At 30.9% G+C, this 22,608-nt stretch overlaps 1 protein-coding gene across 2 annotated transcripts in view; it reads right to left on the bottom strand.

Moving 5' to 3' along the window:
• The window catches only part of LOC143234211 (ATP-citrate synthase-like), a 63,535-nt gene that overhangs the window by 2,009 nt on the left and 38,918 nt on the right, over nucleotides 1-22,608 (bottom strand). For both annotated transcript variants that reach the window (XM_076471393.1, XM_076471394.1), the window contains exons 12-26: nucleotides 18,047-18,164; nucleotides 16,947-17,098; nucleotides 14,781-14,897; nucleotides 14,366-14,534; nucleotides 13,776-13,891; nucleotides 10,863-10,967; nucleotides 10,395-10,486; nucleotides 9,927-10,031; nucleotides 9,721-9,802; nucleotides 6,753-6,991; nucleotides 4,522-4,615; nucleotides 3,193-3,498; nucleotides 2,607-2,750; nucleotides 2,315-2,428; nucleotides 1,477-1,636 (exon numbers count right to left, since the gene is read on the bottom strand). In XM_076471393.1, coding sequence (XP_076327508.1) covers nucleotides 1,477-1,636; nucleotides 2,315-2,428; nucleotides 2,607-2,750; nucleotides 3,193-3,498; nucleotides 4,522-4,615; nucleotides 6,753-6,991; nucleotides 9,721-9,802; nucleotides 9,927-10,031; nucleotides 10,395-10,486; nucleotides 10,863-10,967; nucleotides 13,776-13,891; nucleotides 14,366-14,534; nucleotides 14,781-14,897; nucleotides 16,947-17,098; nucleotides 18,047-18,164 — 2,113 coding nt within the window. The remainder of the gene's footprint in view (nucleotides 1-1,476; nucleotides 1,637-2,314; nucleotides 2,429-2,606; nucleotides 2,751-3,192; nucleotides 3,499-4,521; nucleotides 4,616-6,752; nucleotides 6,992-9,720; nucleotides 9,803-9,926; nucleotides 10,032-10,394; nucleotides 10,487-10,862; nucleotides 10,968-13,775; nucleotides 13,892-14,365; nucleotides 14,535-14,780; nucleotides 14,898-16,946; nucleotides 17,099-18,046; nucleotides 18,165-22,608) is intronic.

Here is a 22,608-nt window from a genome sequence, read left to right on the forward strand (position 1 = left end):
AAATGCACATTTATGAATCATTAAACTTAAAATATTAAATTTTGAAAAAGGTAAAAATAGTATGTGTGCATGCGTGTGTGTTATATATATTTTCTTTTCTTAACTTGTGAAGTTGAGTTTCTTTTTCATTGGCTTTTAGTATCTTCTTGAATAATTCAGAAGCACAATAAGGTAAAAATATTAGTTTCATTTCAAAAACATTTAAGTCATGGAGAGCCTCAGATTTAGTTTTATAGCACTTTCAAACCCTTAGCTTCCAAGGGCTCTCGATATCTGCTTACTTTTTAACCCGATAGGTGAAGTTAATTTTCTGGTAAAATATCAATTTCTGTGTCACTCCATGTCCTTGAATACAATAGAAATTATTTTAACATACAGATTAGCGAGCTTCTTCTACATTCAGTCTTGAAGGGGTTCATATTGCATAAATAATCAGAGAAATAATTTTAAGTCAAATGATAAATACAAGTTTACTAATTAGAGCACATAAGTTGGTTGGTTGGCATTCTTTGGTGCAAACCAACATGGATATAAGAGACAAACAACCAGTAAAAATCTTAAAAAGTAAAACTTAATAAAATGTAAAAATGAATAGAGTTAAAACTAAACAATATGCAAAAAATCAGATAAAAGACTCATTCAGAATTACAAATGCCAATGGTTCATAAAAATTTGAAAATACAATCAAATTGGACAGTGTCACTATCATCATCACTGACACCATCCCTTAACATGGAGTTCTATGAGGGAACACGCTATAATGCCAAACAAAAACACTGCAGCAATGCCAGGGCTTTGTAAGCACTATACCCATTGAGGATGCTCAACACTGGTATGCAGTTGACCCTGGGGGACCACCCCAAAGCCATCCATCTATAGGAATTCAAAGCCAAAGTGGTGTGTTGTAGTGCACCAGATACCACCCAACCACCAGGATCCTTTCCTCCCCTTCATGAGTCACCACACATTGTGAATACATAAGTGAATGTTCAGATCCCAGAAGAGGTAAACTGAGAATACAGAACCTACCTTGGGAGGTCCCTATACCATGTGCAGGAATCCACATCGAGGGGTATAGGTGGGAGTAGAAAATGTTTACCACTGCTGAATATTCAAAATATAAGAAACAAGTCTTTCCCTCCAAACTTTACCATCGCTTCCATTATCATCATCAAAATAGTCTTACAGAATAAATGACTGTGCAGATGAATAGGTACATTTAAGAAAGTGACTTGAGTGTGAAATGGAACAACAGCAGCAACAAAAAGCACCAGATGAAACAAGTCCAAAAATTAATTTTGTGGTTTGTTCCATGAAAATTTCTCATACTGATTCTGTTATGGTCAAAACTGAGTGGATTTCTGTATTGCTGTATGTTAAGCCTCTGTGCTAAATGAACTGGAATTGGAAGATATGCAACTAAAAAGAATGCCTGACATCACTCACACCAATTTTAAAATGTTTACAAACACTCACCAACAAAACCAATTGAGCGTCCAAGAACAAAAAGTCCATTCAAAACTCCAATATCAATGTATTCTTGTGCTTCTTCTTGAGTGAAACAGCCACTATTTCTCAGCAAGTCCACCACTGCTGTTGCTGTGACCCCATCCACATTAAGAATCAGGTTTGGTTTCTGATCAGTAAAATCAAAACAGTGTGTAAGTTGATAAATACTGATTATATTCATTACACCACATGATAAAATTTTGTTTACAGTAGCACATTATAAATCTGCTTCACCCATACAAAAAAAACTAAACTACTTGTACATTGGAAAATAAAAACATTTTTTTTAATACTATTACTTTTACTCATTTACTGGTAGCAAGTTTCATTATTTACATTTTATGATATTTAATATTATTATAAAATTATAACCATCATAAAAAACACTAATAATTTTTAATTTATTCAAAAAACAAAAATCTAACTCATTTAAAAATGCATAAAAATTACCAAATTAAGCCTCAAATCTATCATGTTTGAGCAAAGTTTTTTTTTATGTTGGATACTTTTAAATTTAGTGAAGAACATGTAACATTACCTATGATTTAAAGATTTTAACAACATTTTATAATTAAAAATATGTTAAGACTTTTGTTTTAGGACTGAAAAAGGATCAGTTTTTAAGAACATTTAACCAGAAGTATTTTAGAAGAATGTTATAGTTTTGTTTTTAATTCTTATGGAACAGAATTAAATTATCCATGACATCAACATATCATCATGCTGATGATACATATTTATAAAATGCAAATTTAAGGCCCAAAAAAGTAGTTGAAAGAAAAGAAAAAGACCTGATACACCTTACCTTTGAAGTTGTAATTTTTTCAACTTCAAGAGCATAGTCTAATACAGGTGTTGCTGGAAAATGTTCCTTTACATATTCTTTTAGAAGCTGTACTCTCATGTCTGGGTTATTCAGCTGCAGTGTACGAGACAAAAATATATAAAATAAACCTTAGAATTTCTCTAAAGGTATTCCACAAAATAACAAAGAGAACTTTTACAGTGTTTTCCAATACGATGTATCTCGAGCATTTTACCTCATTCATGAATATTGTTAATTTCTTTATAGTATTTACTGTCCTACACCCACATACCGACTTCACTCTGTGGCCAATCCCCATGATCAGCTGTCCTTTCTTTCTCATCGTATTCACAAACTCCATGGGGATCATTCCACTGTCGTATCCATGAGAGAATTGTTTTGCTGCTCCATCTAATGCTCCACCAAATCGATCTCCCTATAGTTAATTAGAAAATATCAAATTAATGATATATTAACAGTAAAATCAAGCTTCAAAAAAAAAATATAATATTATATTTCTGGTAGAATGCTTAAAACTACATATAATAATAATTCCCTTTTTCTGAGTGGTGAAATAGGAGCAAATTCTAAATAAAAAAAACACAGTTTCAGTTTTAATTTAAACAAGGTGAAATGCTTCTTTGAGAGATAAGCTTAAAAAGATATTTTGTATAATCCATAAAACTGTTTGTTACTCAAAACTGTCATAATAAGTCAAGATGCTTTGCTCTACAAACACTCCAAATTACAGTAGACAAACAGATTTGTCATGTTATTTCTTTAAATACTAATCTGAACAATTATGTATAGAGAAATGCTTTTTCAATTAGTTTTTAAATCTAACTGTTTGAATAGCAATTACAAAAACTTTAACGTACAATTGTAAGCAGGCCAGAAACTAGTGATGATACAAGGTCTTTTCCTGCTCTTGCGCAGACAATGGTGTTGTGAGCTCCAGAAACAGCTGGACCATGATCAGCAGTAATCATCAGTACCATTTCCAAAAATTTGCAAGCATATTTGGGTAGCTGACGTTGAAACCACAACAAACTAAGTACACCCCCAATCCCAAGTTCTCCTTTGATTACCTTGGTTATGGGAATACCAGCATAAAGGAGTTCCTGACCTCGTTCATCACAAATACTAGTCATGAAGGAAGCAGGTTTTCTAATTAATCCAAGTTCCTGAAAGTAAAAGACATTTTATTGATATTTAAATATGTTAAGTTTATATTTTATCTACTGATATAACCTCAATTTTTATATTTTCACAATTCAGTTAATTCTCTTGACGTGGGCTTGGTCAAAGTGATCATTCATGTGACCTCTTTTGTACTCATTTAAAGTCTATTCTTTAAGCCTACTTTAAATACCAATGGTGGTAGTACATAAAATAATTCAAAAAATATAGACTAATAACATGCAAAAAGCAGAAAATTTTCTTTAACAATAACAATTTTTATGGCTTTCTAACCATGAAACAACAGCTGTTACAAATTCATCCAAGTTAGCTGTTGTGATTCGTGTGGAAACCAAAATGTAATTATAAGTGAAACTGATGCTCATCTGTTCAAAACACATCACAATACAACATGGCATTTGAAAGAAGAAAATCTTGACTTTCTATTGGTTCATTTATAATATATAATTAAATGTAAGAGAGAACTAGTAACAAATCCTAAAAGAGAATATGAAAGGAGTCTAATTTTCCATTTCATATCTCCGTAACCAAACAAAATTGAAGGTTTTAAAAAAAATTAGGGTTTGTTTGAGCAATGATGATTTTAAAGTGAGTAACTTACGTTTACTTTTGTACTTTTTGAAGGGGCGCTACATAAAATAGAGAAAGAGAAAATGTGTCGTGTGACACACGAGGGGAAATTTAGAATTAAAAAAAAAAAAAAAAAGCCTTGTAGTGTTGAGAACTGAAAACTTCTATACTGTTAACATATGGATTATTAGCTAAGGTTTTATATTATACTAATTGATATAATATAAAAAGAGTTATTTGATAAAATTTTGAATGTGAGACACAAACATTGTTTCATGTACACTAAAGGATACCTCAGGCAAGAGGGTTAAAAAAAATTACATTAAAACTGCAACAAACCCTACTACAATTTTTTACCACCAAATGTACTGTTAGAAGTACTTAAAATAAACACAATTTCTTATTCAGATAATTTATGAACCAGTTTAAGAACTCACTCTTGCCCAGCTATAATCCATAGGAACGGTTGGAGGTGGAACTTCAGGTTTTGGAACAATGGATCCTTTGCTTACCAGATCTTCATAAACACGTCTGAAATACAACTTAAGAATGTAGAGTATAGTTCCAAGTTATATAACAAATTTTATTTGAATGCAATTGTTTTTTGTTTTTTTCACAAAGCTACCCAGTTATCTGTCCATCTCAAGAAATCAAACCCCAGATTTTGGCACTATAAGTTAATAAACTTACTAATGAAACACTGGGGTTGAATGTAGATTGGCTGTAAATATTGTGCAATTTTTCTTTCTTTGTGTCATTTTTCAATTCTATTCTTATTTTCATATTTTATAAATAGTTTATTATCAGTGTTATAAGTAAAAAATACATATGGACAATTTTGCAGTTGAACAGGCTAAGAACTAAGATGTATGTAGTTATTATTCTTTACTACTTTATTTTAAACATTGAAGAGTGAACCATCTAAAACAAAGTATTTCAAGTTGTCTGAATATGGTGCAATGAGCAATTATTTCTAATTAGTATGTTATTCTTCAGTAAACAAAATCATGTTTTTAAGGGGAGGAGTTAAATAGTAAACTCTGGAAAAAAGTTGAAACAAAAAGAGTAAAAAGAATTATTTGGGAATTATCTTATAAAGCACTTCATAGTTTACCTTTTCCAATGTTTATCACAGTAGGGAGTTTTCAACTACAATTCTGAAAAGTTATTCTTAGTAGCATTTTAATGATTTTTTTTTTAAATATGTCATATGAATATAAACTGACTACTGAACAATTTTCCCTACACAAGTTCACAACCTCTTTAATTCATAAATAGCTTGGACTAAATAATTCATCATTATCTGTAGATTTAGCCATGAAGAATTGTCATCACAGACTGATGCTTAGCTATCAATAAAAAATTAATTTTAAGACAGTAACTACCAGGCCTTAAAAAATTATATAGAATATTTCAGACAGATCATAAGTTATGTATTTGTGTATTCTTTCTTAAATTTGACTTTTTGAAAATCAGTTTAGTGTGTACTTGGTTTCATATATAAGAAACATTTTATATATACCAATATGGTTTTCAGACTATATGTCATGAATTACTAAACCAGTTATAGTGCCAGTAGTTTAAAATTAGTTTCCTTTTATGTAAATTTAATTTCAGCAACATCTAGATTCTCTTATGACTTTTTTTCTACCATTTAAATGTTGTCACGAAAGAGTTACTAAATTAGCTAATAACCATAGTAGTTACTGTGAGAAGTATTGTAGTCTGACTTATTTAAAAACAGTATAATACAAGAAGCAGGATAAGTAAGAAATGTTAAAAGGTTATGCGAATAAGACTTGATGATACAACATAAAAAAACTTATCAGAAATCTCAAAAATTCAATCAGATTAGATTTACGAAAAAGCTATCAGTGTTATTAAACAATATACAGCACACTACTTATAGCAGTAATTGGGGAACATAAGTCAAATCACCTTACAAAGTATTTCAAGAGTGTTATGAAGTTAATTAAATATTTTTACACTTGACCATTTTCTGTTCTAATATCTGCATGCTGTATAAACTGATAACATTATGTAACACAAATTTTGTTCCTGGATAGTATGTGTTATTTATTAATTGCTTATGTTGTAAAAGTACAGAAAATGGCCATTATTCCCTTCAAACTTTGCTTTTGTAACCTGGATAATGAAATTTAGAAATTAACTTATTTTCTATGTAAAAACGGTCAAATTTGCACATTTTCATTTACATAAGGTCTGAATAAAACAACATATGAATCAAGATTTACACATATTTATACTAAAGTTATACAAAAATGTTTAGAAGTGAGTAGTCTCTTTTGAGATTTGCAACTGTAATGTAAATCACTTTCACATATCAGCCCCCAAATATAGTCTGCCATCATGTTTTCGTTATACGTTCCCAGGCCACAAAAGCAAAGTTTAAAGAGAAAAATAGGTCTTTTCCATTTACTTTAGGCATAAGCAATTGGGAAATAACACTTTCTGCCCAGGAACAAGAAAAAGTAAAAATTTTGTTACATAGTGTTATTACAAATATTATGCATCCTCAGCCTATAATTATAACAAGTTTACTCATTAGAAAAAGTTTATAGTTAGTTTTCAAAATACTATAGAGGAAAAATATTTATTACCATTCTAAAAATCCATTTTTTACCAACAAAAGTTGTTCAAAACTTACTGAATTGTTATGCCTAGTTCATCAAATGTAGGTGGTACATGTACACCAGCTTCTGCCAAAGCTTTATTCTTTGAGACTGCTGTTTCTCTATCACTGTTAGCACATGCTCCAGCATGACCAAACTGGACTTCAGATGCAAACATGTCAGCACAAGTTCCAATGCACCAAGCCACGAGTGGTTTAGTGATCCTTCCATCCTTTAGAGCTGTACAAACCTCATATTCTTCTACTCCTCCAACCTGATAAAATACATATTTTAACATTCTGTATTATCTCTCTGATTACCACGTCTGCAAGGACATAATGTAATTATTATCATATTTCATTCAAATAATAGACCTAGTGGATGAAATTTGACAGGGACTTTTCTAAAGGTATATAATTTCAGATGAATAAAATATTTACTTAAATTTTTTCTGTAATTTCTACTAAAAATTCGTTATTTAAAGTAGTTAATTGCACTCTGACTCTGGACAGTTCAAGTACAAGGTGATTTTCAAGTTAAGTATAAGAATAATTATTTTATCTTATGGGTTTAAAATTTCATTTGCATATACTCTAGAACCTCCTAAATAAATATCAAGTTTTTAAAAGCAAATGTTTATATTTTATTTTTACTTTCTCTATCATGTTACCAACTGCAGCATTTATCAACATGCAGTGCAACGAAATGTTTAAAATTAAGAAATAGAAGTATGTACATATCTTTTAATGGTTGATCAAATAATCTTAAAATATCTTATTTAGGTCATATATGTAATTTAATGTCTTTCCTTTTTCACTTATAGATTATTTTTATGTTTTATTTTTCCTTCCTGTTTTTGACTATTCATTATAAATCTTGACACACATCAACAGGAAATCAAAAGATCCCTGGTAGAAAAGTCATGTGAGATCTCTTAGCCAGGGCCCAGGTATGAAAGATCTTCCACTCACACTGACACACTTCTATGGAGGAAGGGCAGAAGGACTGAACTAAATGAAAGGCCTAACCACTAGAGAAACCAGATATCCTTGCCAAGGACCAGCCAAAAGCCAAGCATGAAGCTGGACAATGTGAAGTGGGAGATGCAGAACCAGTGACTGACTGGTGTTTACGAATGAGGATGGTTAACAAGGAAAGTGGTACAGGAGGGAGTAACTGGAGTTGCAGTGAGCAAGGAAACCATGCTTGAGATGGCCAGTAGGGAGTGATCAGAAGGATCTGACATAAAGGGGCATAGATAAGAAAAACTACCTGATAAAGCAACCAGATTAGAGGATAAACATAAAAATTTGTGGGACCAATCTTGGCTGACGACATCTATTGCTAAAGCCTGAGGATGAGGTACCAGGAGCTAAAAGAGAGTTAACTGGTGATTGAGGACAGTAGCAAAAGCATCAATGTGAGGAAAACCCCACATATTGCAAAGCCATCTGAAAACAAAAGGATAAATAGACTACTTCATCAGGTAAATTGTGTTGGGGTAGGATGGATGATCTACTACGAAGTTGAAAGCATCCAGGATGTGACATTCATTTAAACGTATTGGGTGTGAACTCAATATAGGAGATCCAATGCATGAAAATGTAGGGATCTCAACCAGGTGCCACCTTGGTGATTGATATTGTCATTATGGATAATCACCAGAAAATGTCAGGCAATGGGAAAAAAGTGATTCAAAGTTTGACAAATGGCTAGGATTTCTGGGATGTTGATATGTAAAGACTATTCATTTACAAACCAATAATCCAAAGCCTCCTGGTGATCAACCCACACATTCCAGCCTTGAAGGTGTGCATCCATAAACAGATACAAGTCCAGATGAAAAGAGGAGTGTGAGTCTTCTCCAACTACCAAAGAAAATCATTTAAGGTATCCCAAGGAAGATTCCACTCATTGTGTAGAGTCTACTGAAGTGAATGCATGTGTGCATGGCCAAGGGGGATAAGAGGTGCCACATCCTTAAAAGTGACAGAATCTTGTGTTCAGAAAAAAAGGGTGCAGACAGGATGTGGTGAACTAACATTTCCATAGAACAGAGTCAAAGAGAAGAAAGAAGGCTATGCACAATTGAGGTAAGTGTTGAAAGAGACATCTGAATGTACAAGATATCAGATGGGACATAGGAAGAACTTCTCTAAGTTGGTTAACCAGCTCACCTGACCAGTTTTGAAAAGAAGCCGATAAATATGACTAGCTAGACTGTTCAGAATTGGCCAGTAGTAACTAGTTGTCCAAGTGAAAATGGAAACATAACCTCAAATTATGATGATGAAGAACAAAAGCTCTCACTACCTGACAAAAACATAAGGAGCAAAAGCTAGCTATTGATGAATGACCGAAGATAAGAACAAAACTGTACTGAGATGGAAATATGCAGCATTGGAGACATCCAACTTGGTCAACTGTAGACCTGATAAAATGGCCCCAGAAGCATGATGTATGATTCCATAGTAAAAATATGGGAGGTGAACAAAACAACTGAGGCAGTACAGACTGATGACAGGCCTACAGTCTCCAATCTTTTTGGGAATTACAAACAGATGAAAGCAAAACCTCTAAGAAGGATGTAGATCAGGATTGATAGTTTGTTTGGTGAGGAGGTTTTGTTCCCCCTCTGATAGATGCTGAGATCCTAAGGAGAAGGAAAGGAAACAGATATATGGGACAAGAGAGGTGGAGCAAAAAATAGAATTTCTAGTCCCTCTTACAAAAATCTGAAGAACTCAAATAATGATAGAGAAAGGACATCACAGATATACAAATGTTACAAGTTGAGCTCTCACCAGGCCCAAACGTGTCAGGTAATCATCAGAACCATTGGCAGCACATTGCACATTGTCAAGAAAAACAATGACCAATGGGAAGGAAGGACAGTTTATACTATCAGTCTTAAAAGTAGCAATAATATAGAATGCACAGCTCATAGAACAGTCAAAGATAACTTAAATCCTACAATTTCTAATATACTGACGATAAACTTACCTCTCCCAGTAACACCATCATTTTAACATCTATTTCCTTTTCATATCGTAACAAGTGATCCATAAAAGTAGTGCCTGGGTACCTATGTAAACAAAATGAAAGAAAACTAAAATTATAAAAACCAACTAATTGAGTTGATAAACATAAGTTACATCATATAATTCTATAAGATTTTACAATTAAGGACATTTCATATCTGATCCTACCTGTCTCCTCCAATAGCCACTCCTTCATAAACACCATTGGTTGCACGAGAAATGATGTTGTTCAGCTCATTGGACATCCCACCAGAGCGTGATACATATGCCACACTGAGAAATATTTATAGCACTATTTTTAAACATGCTACAAAAATATACTTTGAAAGAAAGCAAGAAACAAACATCACTATACACACTTATAATGCATCTAATATATGAATTTGTTAGTTTGCTTTCATAATAGGGCTATGTTCCAACTTTTGTTCACAAAATTATACATCTTAATTAATTTGTTTTAGAATATATATACTATGACCAGTAAAAGAGTAAAAAATTTACATATTACACAATAAAATAATAAAAAACTAACAATTTAGAATACAATGAAATAATTCAACTTTGAATATCAGTTTTCTCAACAGCTAATGCAACCCCTCACAAGAGCTCCCCAGTCGTTTTAAAATATATACATACTTTCCAGGCCTATAGAGTTTGGATGATAAAATATTATCCATCATTCCACCAGTGTTACCAATCTTAAAGCAGCCTGGTTTAATGCCTCCCACCTACAAAGTTGAGACATTGCAATTAAAAACTTGCAAAAACTTGAAATTACTACTACAATATGAAATTTTGTAACCAATAAATTATATATATTCATATAATATACATTTTTTATTAGAAAATAACTGGTTTAATATTTACAATTATCCTATAACAATTGTTTCTGCCAAACTACTTCCTGTGGCTTTTGAACAACAGAAAGCAGGAAACCAAAATGTTTTTAAGCATTGAGTTATGAATCAGTTCTTCACATATAATTCAAAATTAGTTATACTACACTTTGAAAAAAAAAAGGTCACAAACATTGAAATTAGAGAAGACCAAATTTTGGTTTTTCTTTGTATAACGTATTACAAATGTTATGAACAAGTTCCTCACTGTTGCTGGGCCTATAATTGTCACTCCTTTATCATTTGCTCTTTTGATCATCATTCTGGTCATATTCTCTGGAATGCCTTCAGCAATAATGGAAATACACCTAATCTGCAAGCAGACGGTAGGAAAGTAAATAATTTACAGAATTTCAACCAGTTTACATCAATACTGGATTAATTTCTGATTTCTGCAGTTGTATTTGCAAGTATGGCAGATCCTACAGTTATGTCAAACTTTTGCAACAAATATTAAAAAAACGTGTTCTCTACTTTCTCATTTGTTTATTATTATAAATGTAGCATTTGGTGCATTTGAAAAAAAACATAAGACCATGTTTACCTTATCTATTTACATTAACAAAGTAATAAATTGTATAGTAATGAGATAAGAAAATTCTATATGTGTGTGATGTGTGTGTCTGTATATATATATATATCATTTTTTTTTATATACAACAAACATCTGTTTCATGAAAACTTTCTATTTATCAGATGACACAAACAACTAAAAAAATAATAATACATAGTACATGCCACATGTCCACAATTTGTTACAGTATATATTACATGACACACAGTACCAACTGAAACTTTGATGATACTAAACGTAAAAGCACTCAGCAAAAATCATTATACATACATCAGTACAGATTTGTACAGTACAAAGCAGGGTCATAAAAGTTAACTTTTATCTTAACACTGGCTTTTACTTTTAACATAAAATATTTCAGTTAGCATGTAAAGGTTGTGTAGAAAAAGGTGTTCAAGCCTTCCAACAAAACAAGTCAACTTGAGGTCTCAATCGTAAATGGAAGGAAAAAGAAATCCTGACTTAATGATAAAGAGTAGAAGGCAAAGTTTCATTAGCAATTTTGGCAGAAACAAAAATATATGAAGATTTTGCATGAGGCAATATGATTTGTGAATTTCAAGAAAATAAAAACAAACAGGACTTAGAATTAAAATCATAACACTGATGATGCAAAAGCTATGCTGAAAAGCTTTATATCTACTTTACAAAACAAAACTAGTGAATACTGTGAAACATAGCAAATACATGATATAGATTAACTTTTTTTGTGGTTTACATGAACAAGGGGGAAAGAAAGTAAACATTTCATAATGCTTCAGACTACTGAACACAGAAAACATTTCCTAACTTACAGAGCAGAGAAAAAGACATTCCCACCAATTTCTTATTTAATTTTTAAAGAAAGTCAACAATTAGTGTTCCATAATAAAATTAATAGCTCAAGGTAATATGAAGATATGAATTGATATAGTGTTAATGTAGTAACATTGTACATTCTTTTGAACATATTTAATTCTTTTTTGATATATAAATAAATATACAAATATAGTAAATAAAAAATAAACTGTTTGTTGTACTACAACAAGGAAAGCCATTTACTTAATTTGTAAAGATAAAGTTTGTAGGAGACTGGAAAGCAATGTTTCATTCGTGTTTTTGTTAATGTTTCACTGCTCAGGACAAAAAACACACGGAGAGGAATACAGTTTAATAGCAAAAGATGAACCATAAATAGGCATGCTTCTATCTAATGCTGTTAAACAGTGATGGAACATCTTACTGACAAGCTAAAGATTCAGATTTACTCTACATGTGATGAAAGTGTTGATTCAATTGTTTGAAAAGTTGAGCTTTATAAGCAAAATAAAATGGTATTGCTTTTCAGAAACATTATGAAATAACACGTAAAACATACCACCAGGAAGCTCAAACAAAATTATTTTCAGCTAAAGTGTAATTATCTTCATTAATCAAGTTTCACACATGAATATATTAAAAAGGAATAAATATTTCTCCCATAATTTTTTAACTTCGTGCTAATACCATTGTACTTTGGTGTTCTTAATGTTTCTTTATATGTTTATTTTTATTACATCAGATTTCACTGAAATATTTGAAAACAGAATATAAATACAAATATATATCCCAAATATTATTTTTACTTCAACTCATTCAACTTAAAAGTAATTACTCTAATGAAATAGGATATAAAAGTAAGTTATAACATAATTACAACTACCATGCCTTTTTTTTAGCCAGTTTACTTGTGTATCATGAAAAATTCAGACTCTGTATCCACAAATGACATTTAAACACCTGCAATTGCTCATATTATCTTTACCGAGTCGTAAACTCCAAAATAATTAGTTTTCAAACACACTGAATTAACAATGAAATCTCTTTTTTGATGAACTAATTATACATGCAGTGGTGTTCATTACATCAGCAGTTTATTAAGTGATATGAGCTTACGAGTCATTATTTACACTTTTATCATATTTTAATGACTCTTAGATTTTACTCCAATAATTCCTAATATAATTTACAAAAATGAATAAATCTCAACTATTTTAAAACTTTTATCCAATTACAATAAATAAACTCTTTAAAGTATACAAGTATGTTGTTAAAAATATTTCACAAGTGTGAACATTTTAAAAGAAACAAAATTATGTTTTACTTCAAGAAGGTTCATAGTATGTTTAAATATTATATTTTTACTCTCACAAAGTGGTTTAGAGTTAAACATATCACAGCAAAGTGTCTATGATTCAATCACCTGATTTTTTAAATTAAATTTCCTATGCTCAACTTATAATATAGAAGATAAAAAATCAAATTCAATTTCATCAAAAAACTAAACTCCAAAGTAAAATCAATTTAATTGAAAATACTTTGCTCAATGAAACATGCAAAAATTAAAGTACAAAATTCCAAGTAGATGAAGTCAATTTGGTTGTGAAGAATTATGGTGCCAGAAAAAAAGAATTTTTATAATAAAAACCTTTTACTATTAATATTATCTCTGCTATATATATATAAAAATGGGGTAGAAAAGCTTTACTTACAGAAACAACTTTAAATCCATACATAAAATTATATTACCTGTGGATACTGTAATGTCTCTAAGGTACTTTCATATGCTGATCTCAAGGATGCAAAGTTGATTAAGACGTCTGCTTCAGGGTGTTTTTTCATGGCATCTGCCATATTTTTATACACTGAAAATGACAGAGTTTCAGTCATAAATTATCTCATTATTACACATTATTGAATTATTATTAATTTGTTTTTTAAATTCAAAACATTTCCTAAAAACTACCAGTTCCTGTAAACCTTACAAATGTTCATAACAGATACACTACTTAAAAACTGTATCAAGCAAATATAATTCATTAAGTATAAAGTTATTTTATAAACATTGCCCTAAGATTTGACAGAAACCTATTGGAAATCAATGCCTATGTATATAATATTATAACATATGCCAGACCTTGTTCAACTGTGTATAAACTGCTAACATATGAAGATAAACTAATACTCTTAGAAAGTGAATCTTTTAGTCCTAAACACTCATTTTTATGTTTCTCTTATTTCAATCATTCACAAAGCATGTTTGATATACAAATATTTTCTCCTCAAAACACACATTTTATGCTTCCAAGCATAACTAACCATTTTCAAACACAACTTACTAGGTATCAGTATTTCTTTGTGGCCCCAGTAAAACTTTTGCTTGTGATCTCCAGTAAAAGGATATACCATGGCTACCACTGACCATTCATTACGAGAACATACAAAATCAAAATCCAGCATACTCTGAACTGCCCTGACTTGCATACCCCAAATAATGGCTTTTGTGCCCTGCCAATAATAAAAAGAAAAAAACTGATGAACCTCTAAAAACCGTAAACCAATATTGACAGTTGTTCTTCATGTAGATTTATGTATTCAAAATTAAGTGTTTATTGAGTAAGTTATAAAAACAAACAAACAATCTATGTGGCTACAGCTTTAAATGAGTTCTAGAACAGAAGAAAGATTACAGTGAAGTAAAGACAAACATAAAAACAAAAGAATAATCAAGCAAGTTAACATTAAGACACATACCGTTGAAAATAAGGGTTTCACTGTGCTGTCATCACCAGAAGCATCACTTAATGGTGAAGCTGACTTGTGTTTCTCCTCAGAACTGTTAAACGATGTCCGTCTTGGGGGAGTAGTTGACTGCAAAAGTTTTATATTTAACTAAAATAAAACTAAAACCTGAGAGACAAATACATGATGAATCAGAATTATGTTAAGAAATTTACAGTATTTGAAACATAGGTTTTTGATTCACCATATGTTTCTTCAGGTCTTTTAAACATTAAGTTGAATTTGCGTTGTTTGTAATTGATTTGGACACTTATTGTAATTTTATTGCTTTATGAATACTTATTTAGGCCACCATACAGCCATAGTAATTGATATCTATAGTCAGTCAAAAGAACATCAACCACATATACCATTTCAAAGGTTTTTTATATGTTTCCTGCTAGAGGGATTCATAATGCAATAAAATGTTAGTTACATATCACAAAATAAAAAATGATCAAGAAAAACTGTATTCTTTGATACATAGTTCAGGCAGAGTATTTATGGTGAGTAAACTGGAACAAACAGCAGCTGTCAGCTGGAAAAAAACGTGTTGTGGACAACATTTCAAGAGATGAAAGGCTTTTAAAACATAGTCCCATACACACTTGTATTTTTTTTAAAACATGCAGCTGCTGTCCATAACCAGTTTATTCATCAAGAAAACAATTGTATTCACAGTTTTTTTCTATGGCATGTATCAGAACAAATGATTGACTCCATCATAAACACAGAGTTTTGGTGCATGCTAATAACGTGTGATTTGAGTAAACATAGTAGGATGTACACATTGTTCTTTTCTTTTTACTCATGGATGTATGTCACATCTTATTCTCACATGGCTATTGGTGTTACACTGCCATGTGGAAAAGATTTTCAAACAAACTGAAACATTATAATCAATACTGACAATGGTACAATGTATTGCCACAACAACATCAGTGAATCAAAATACTGCATCACAACAGTTGGCATCATGCTTGAAATATACTATATCTTTGCTAAATCAACCAAGTATTTGCAGTATATTTCTTTAAAGTTTGCAAAAACAAACAAACAAAAAAACACACACAAAAAAAAACAAAGCAAAAACGTTTGTCCTTGGTCATCTGATGTTTATTTAAAGTTTACAAAACTAGAACTCCCTCATTCTGTGGTACCAAACTAATTCTACTTACTTTTATAGCAAATTGCTAAACAATTTAAAATAACTTGTATTACTTAATTTTACACCTTTTTTTTACTTGCTTCATTGTTTTTTATTTTATCATCCAATAATTTTCAACATTCATTTAAAGTTTTTTGAGCCTCTTGAACTCAAGGCACTTGGAAAAAGAATGGGCTTTCCTATATTTTTACACAAAATGTAGAAATATCAGAACTTTTAATTTTTTCATTACTTTATTATTTTCCAACTACAATAGTAACGTTTGAACATTTTCTGCACTTAATTCATTTGCCTTTGGTATTTTCTAGCTTTTCCCATTTTCAGATGAATCAATGTAAAACACAGTAAAAATATCTCAAGGTTACTCAAAGATGTATGATGCTGAATTAGATTAAAACAGCAACATGAAGGGAATTTATTTTGTGTCCCCCGAACACATTAAAGCAATTTTATCAGTCTCCAATGTTAAAATTTGTGCAGTCATACCTACAGATTTTACTTTAAAACTCATTTTAACTTCATTCTTACATAGTATTAATATAATATTAGCCTGATTATTTGAGATTATCCTAGAATCAGGCCAATACAGTAATTATATATTTTATATCATGAATACTGCAAGTTACTGCAGAATATGGATAAAGTAGTTTTTTCAACTAAAGACCACTAGTTTTTCAAAGTGTTAACTGTCATATTTTCATTATAAGGTACATTCCTGTGCAAAAAGTTGAAACCAGTCAGATGAACAATTGCCAGACTGTTACCTTTTACAACAATTGTTGCAATGTTGTCAAATCTAGCTGGTTAAAAATTAGGTTTTATATTATTTCTATGGCTAATTTTTTTTAAATTCTTTCTTTTCTTCATTTAAATTGCAAAGCATATAATTCTATTAGATCTACAGACATTCTTTATTATCAGCATCACCAAGGAAAGAGATAATTAACAAACCACCAAAAAAATACACATACCTGCTGCATTCCATCAGGAAGAAGGAAATTAGCTGTTGTATAACTGGCTTCTGGAAGTTCTGGAATATCTTTTTTTTTCATTGCCATAGCAACAATGGCTGTCATGTGGGTTTCTGGGCCGAACACATGGATTGGTACTCCAAGAGTGCTGCCTACATGAAACTTTATTTAAACTTAATGTTTCATATTACTTGCATTTACATGACTCATTTCTATAGGAGAATCAAAATTATTACTTTCTTTACTTTGGAAGTAAAGATCTTAAAAAAATTCAATCAAACATCTCACTAGAGTATGATTACAAGTTCCAGTGTTAGAAACTTGGTCATAATGGAATTTTGTGATTTTAAATTTCAGAAAGACTAAAAAAAATCTTGGATGACGAAGTGATGGTCTGATATTTAAATACTGTTTTTAATTTAATATACTAACTTTCTTCTCTTTTAAAAAGTATCTTTGTAACCCATACTTTCTAGTAACAGTAAAGTTGTGATGTAACTTCTCAAACATAGTTCAATCATTAAACACATGTTCAGCCTTTCTTAAACAATCCTCTTTATCTATAATTATAATACCACTTCCTTTGTTTGTTAGATTAAAAATGCTAACATTTATCATTTTATTCTAATTCTTCTGAGTTTAAATTAGTAAATCTTTAGTAATTAAAATTATAATTATTTAATGAAGTTAATGTTATGCCACTAACCCGAGTTCTAATACTACTAAACAAGTGCCCAAAGAGGCTTACATTACAACTGCAAGAACCATTCAAACTGTACAAAATAATATTCAAACTTTAACTTATTTGGAATAGTAAATTTTACATGGGTTAAAGCTCATTTTTCAGTGTCATAAACTTGAACTTCTGTAGACTTTTACAACCAATGAATAAATATTGAAAGACAGCTTTGAATTTCCTCTACTTTATAATTAATGGTTAGCAGAAATAGTTTGTATCTATGTGAAAGCAAAAGTAAAAGTTAATCAAGATGCAACAAGCTCAGTGAGGTGTTTTTAACGTGAACTATTCATTTTAAAGATATTATCAATTTTTAGTGCCTAATCTTGAATACTCAGCACAATATTTAGGCTTAACTCACCCACTTCCCTCATTACTCGCAACCCTTCCTGATAGTTGGGACCTGCTCGTCTGACAAATATTGAAACGTTATGTTCTACAAGCCGAGGTTGAAACTCTTGTAAAGCTTTTACAATACCCTGTAATAACAACACCATCAACAATGAATATACTAAAATATGATAAATAAACTTAAATGACATGACTTATGACAAAGCTTCTAATGCTACATGTTACCACTTAAAACCATATTATAATGCTTTCACTCCTGAAAAGGCATTTTTTATGCTGAACTTTGATCCTGCAACAAACATTTGTGAGTCAAGCTTCCTAAACACCAGGTCATGTTAGGACTCACTATTTTGAGTAAAACAAAATAACAACATTTAATAATAAGTAATTCTCTTACTTTTTGGACAAATTAAATTTTACACACACACACACACACATATATATATATATATATAAAAATGTAAAAAATATTTTATTACTTAAAAGCAGAAAGTAAATCTTTAGCACATATATAAACTTAATAAAACCAGCACTTTTTGAAATGACAACCTTTTCTGTTTCTTGTTACGGAACAACATATAATAAGACCACCAGAACCAAACCAGAGATACAAATGTTTCTTCCATAGAAGATCTATATAGCTATTCAATAAGGAAAGAGATGATTTTCAAGGGCCTTTCCACTGATAAGGTTGTTGCTAACCTTTAACATCTGAAGCTTAATTACACCCTTTGCACCAAAATCAAAGTTTATATTCTAGTTTTCATAAGTTTCTACTAATAACTTTTAATTAATATAAAAGGTAATTATATAGACCGTAACAAAAACGTACTTCATTAATGAAGGTGAATTCATTGAACAGATTAGAATTAATTAATGTAATAAACCAAAATACAAAACATGTATAGTTATAAGGATGTACTAATTCATTATTTTTGATGGCCCAACTGTTATTAATATTTTTTTACTATAAAGCTAATCAGTGGGCTCAGTTAATCTGTGAAAGTTTGATTACATGGTATGCAGATTTATCATGCCTTTTCTTTATTTTCATGCCAATGTAAAATTTTCATAATTTTTTGTTTATTTGAATCTGTACATTTTTCCAATAACATGTGGTCAAGAAAATCATTATGTTGATGACATTCTAGCTGTGTTTGTTCCCTTTCATACTACTCAAGTCAGAGTTGTTCTGTCCATGGAATGCATGACTATTGCTAAATGTCATGCACAAAGGTTGACAGTGGTGTCCTTCAATTGTATGCCAGGTGATAATTCACAGTTATAGCCTCCTCTATGTACAAATATGTATAAACAGTTTTATATAGCATTAGTCACTATGGTATTTCCTGACATTTTGTCTTTAGTAAAAAATATTGTATTTAAACATTCATGTGCTATATCTTGAACTAAATGATTAGTAGGAATATATCTCAAGGGAAAATTTCAGTTTAATCAATTAATGAATCCAATGAAAGATGATTATCCAGCATTCAGAATTAAGTACACACGTTGTGTTCTGTCTCTGAATTAATAAAGTGTGTTACACATCAAATACAGACAATTTATTTCTTAATATAATCTCAATCAGTTATAGATAAACTGAGCATTACTTCATAATATATCTTGTTAATAATCTCTTTCTAAACAAGATTGCACTAATATTCTTTGAAGAAACCAGTTTAACACAAAAATACCACAATTAGTCCTAAAATCATATATTAAGCGAAAAATAAAATTATCTTTGTAAATGCAAAAATTAATAAAAACAAACTCAAAATTATGTCATACATAATGATGATTAAAAGTAACTAGAAAGAAAAATTAATGAAATTATTAATTACAAAATATGAAAGAAAACTAGTCTTTTTTCAGTTAGAATGTATAAAACTTAAAATGTTTGGCAAAAGTGTTACGACAATGGAATATTTTGTAACTCATTACATTTTATAAGGTAATTCTTCCATGCCATTATAGAATGTATATTTCAATATTATGGTAATGTTTCTCTGATCCATGTTGACAACTGAATGAGAGGGGGAGAACACTTTTTTAGAATCCCCTTATACTTGTACCAAGGGCATGTCATAAGTATTCTGCTTGAATGATCACATTTAGGGTATGAAATAACTGCCATGGAACCCCATGCAGTGTCTTAACTATATAGAAGAAATTCTTGACGATGAGAAACCCACTTGAAATAAAAAATGTATCTCCAAACAGCTGGTATGGGTATTAACACTTTTATTGATAAGGTTAAGAAACCTGAAGATGACTTGGGAATGTCAAAACATTGTTCTCTCCTTATCAATAAAAGTGTTAATACCCATACCAGCAATTCTGAGATACATTTTTATAGAGAAGGAAGCTGGCATAGAGTACTGGTATATGCTAGAATAAGTCAATTTAACAGCCAAAAAAACAAAGAATTATCAGCTGAGCAGAGTTTGCATAAAAACTTTAAATGATACTGGTTGGACTCTGAGAAATTGCTGGAAAATTAAAAGATCCCAGTCACTGTCAAGAACACCCTTAACCAAGAAATATAAATTTGAAAATAGGAAAGGAAACAGCAGAACACCTAAACTTAATGATACTTATGTTAAGTGTATTCATTTATGCAGCCTTTGGGACAGAAGGAAAACTGTTACTGACTTCTAGCATGAGATAAACGACTAAGTACAAAATGACAGAAAAGTGTCCAGATCTTCAGTATCAAAAAAACTTAACGAGAATGGAATATTTGGTCATATAGCAGATAAGAACGTAATACTATATAACATAATATTTAGGGACAAGTGACCTGTTAATCCATCTTGGCTGTTCCATCCTCTAAGCCAGAGGATTATTAAATAATAATAAAAAATTTGTTTAAAGCCAACCCTTATTATTCATATATCTATCAAGCTCTTCTTTTAAACTCATTCAAATTTACTGTCTCCAAAACTTCTAAAGGCAACCATTTCCAGAGGCCCACCACCATATTTGAAAAATAAACTTTTCTTAATTAAAGGCAACGTGTACATTGCCTAAGTCTATATTTGTGTCCCCTAGTTCTAAAATCCTCATTGTTAAATATGAAAAATGTTGATGTATCAACATCATTAATTGGTTTTACAATCTTAAAAATTTTAGTCAGATCTCCTATAACTATTCTTTTTTCAAGTGAAAACCACTTTAAGGATATTAAGCTCTCCTTCTGTAACAACCCCTCCATCCCCAACAATTCAATGTCCTTCCTAACGTAAGGAGTCCAAGACTGAATACAGTACTCCAAATATGGCTTAACCAGCAGTCTATACAATGAGATTATAACCTGTTTAGACTTGTATTCAATATTTCTATACACACAACCTAAAATATTATTTGCCCCACTACTAGAAACAGCACATTCCTTAAATGGCTTTAGAGATTGATCAACTATTACACCAAGATAGTTTTCTTTCATGATACTGTTAAGGTTATTCCCATCCAAATTATAATTCAAATTATGATAACCCACATACAATATCTTCCATTTAACATAATTAAAATCCATCTGCCATTTATTTGCCCAATACACTAGATGATCCAAATCCATTTATAAAGCAGCAGCATCATTTTTAGAGCCAGCAACATCCAAGACACTACACATCATTGGCAAATTTAAGTAATTCTTTGACTATTCTTTCATTTATGTCATTAATTTAAATCAAAATGATAAAAGGTCCTAAGACTGATTCCTGAGGTACCACACTTGACATATCAATCCAGTTTGACTGAACTCCATTTGTAACAACCTTCTGTTTCCTTCCATCCAGTCACTTTTCTGTCATCAGCAAATTTAAGTAATTCATTGACCATTTCTTTCATCTCCAAATATTGCCAAAAGACTGGAATTTGCTAAAAAGTACAAAAACTGGACTGTTGACTATTAGAAAAGGGTGTCATAGATGAATAAGTCTGAAATATTTGGTTCAAAGTGTAGGTTGTAAACCCAGCAGAAGAAAGGTGAAAGATATTTACTTCAATGCATAGCACCTACCAAGAAGCATGTGAGAGGCAATGTGATGGTTTAAGGGTGTTTTGCTCCTGAGGTAACAGGAAATATTTGCAAAATAGATGGACTAATGGAGCAGCACATATATCATCAGATACTGACCCATCACAATATAAACATGGTTTGCACATTTTTGGTAAAGGATTCTACTGACAAAAAGACAATGAACCTAGACACTCATCCAACCTGAGAAGAAATTAATTTGCTAAGAAAGAAGTTACTGGAATTATTCAAATGATGCAACAGCCACTACAGACCCCAATCTCAACCTAATTCAGGAAATCTTGGATTTAATTGATCAAAAATTTAGCAAATCAAAAGACACATCCAAAGAAATGTATGAGACATTTAGAGTAAAATCCCAAAGAACACTGAATAAACATGTTGAAACAACACTTGAAAAACTGTCTGCAGTTATTAAAGCAAAATATCAACTGTTTGCTTAAGTCAAGCATTTCCAGAGTTTCTGTTTTACTAAACATGAAGGTTATTAAAATTTTAAAGTTTTACCTGTGATTTACCTACCACTGGTC

The sequence above is a fragment of the Tachypleus tridentatus genome, chromosome 12 (genome assembly GCF_004210375.1).
Source record: "Tachypleus tridentatus isolate NWPU-2018 chromosome 12, ASM421037v1, whole genome shotgun sequence".
In the NCBI taxonomy this organism is placed as follows: domain Eukaryota; kingdom Metazoa; phylum Arthropoda; class Merostomata; order Xiphosura; family Limulidae; genus Tachypleus; species Tachypleus tridentatus.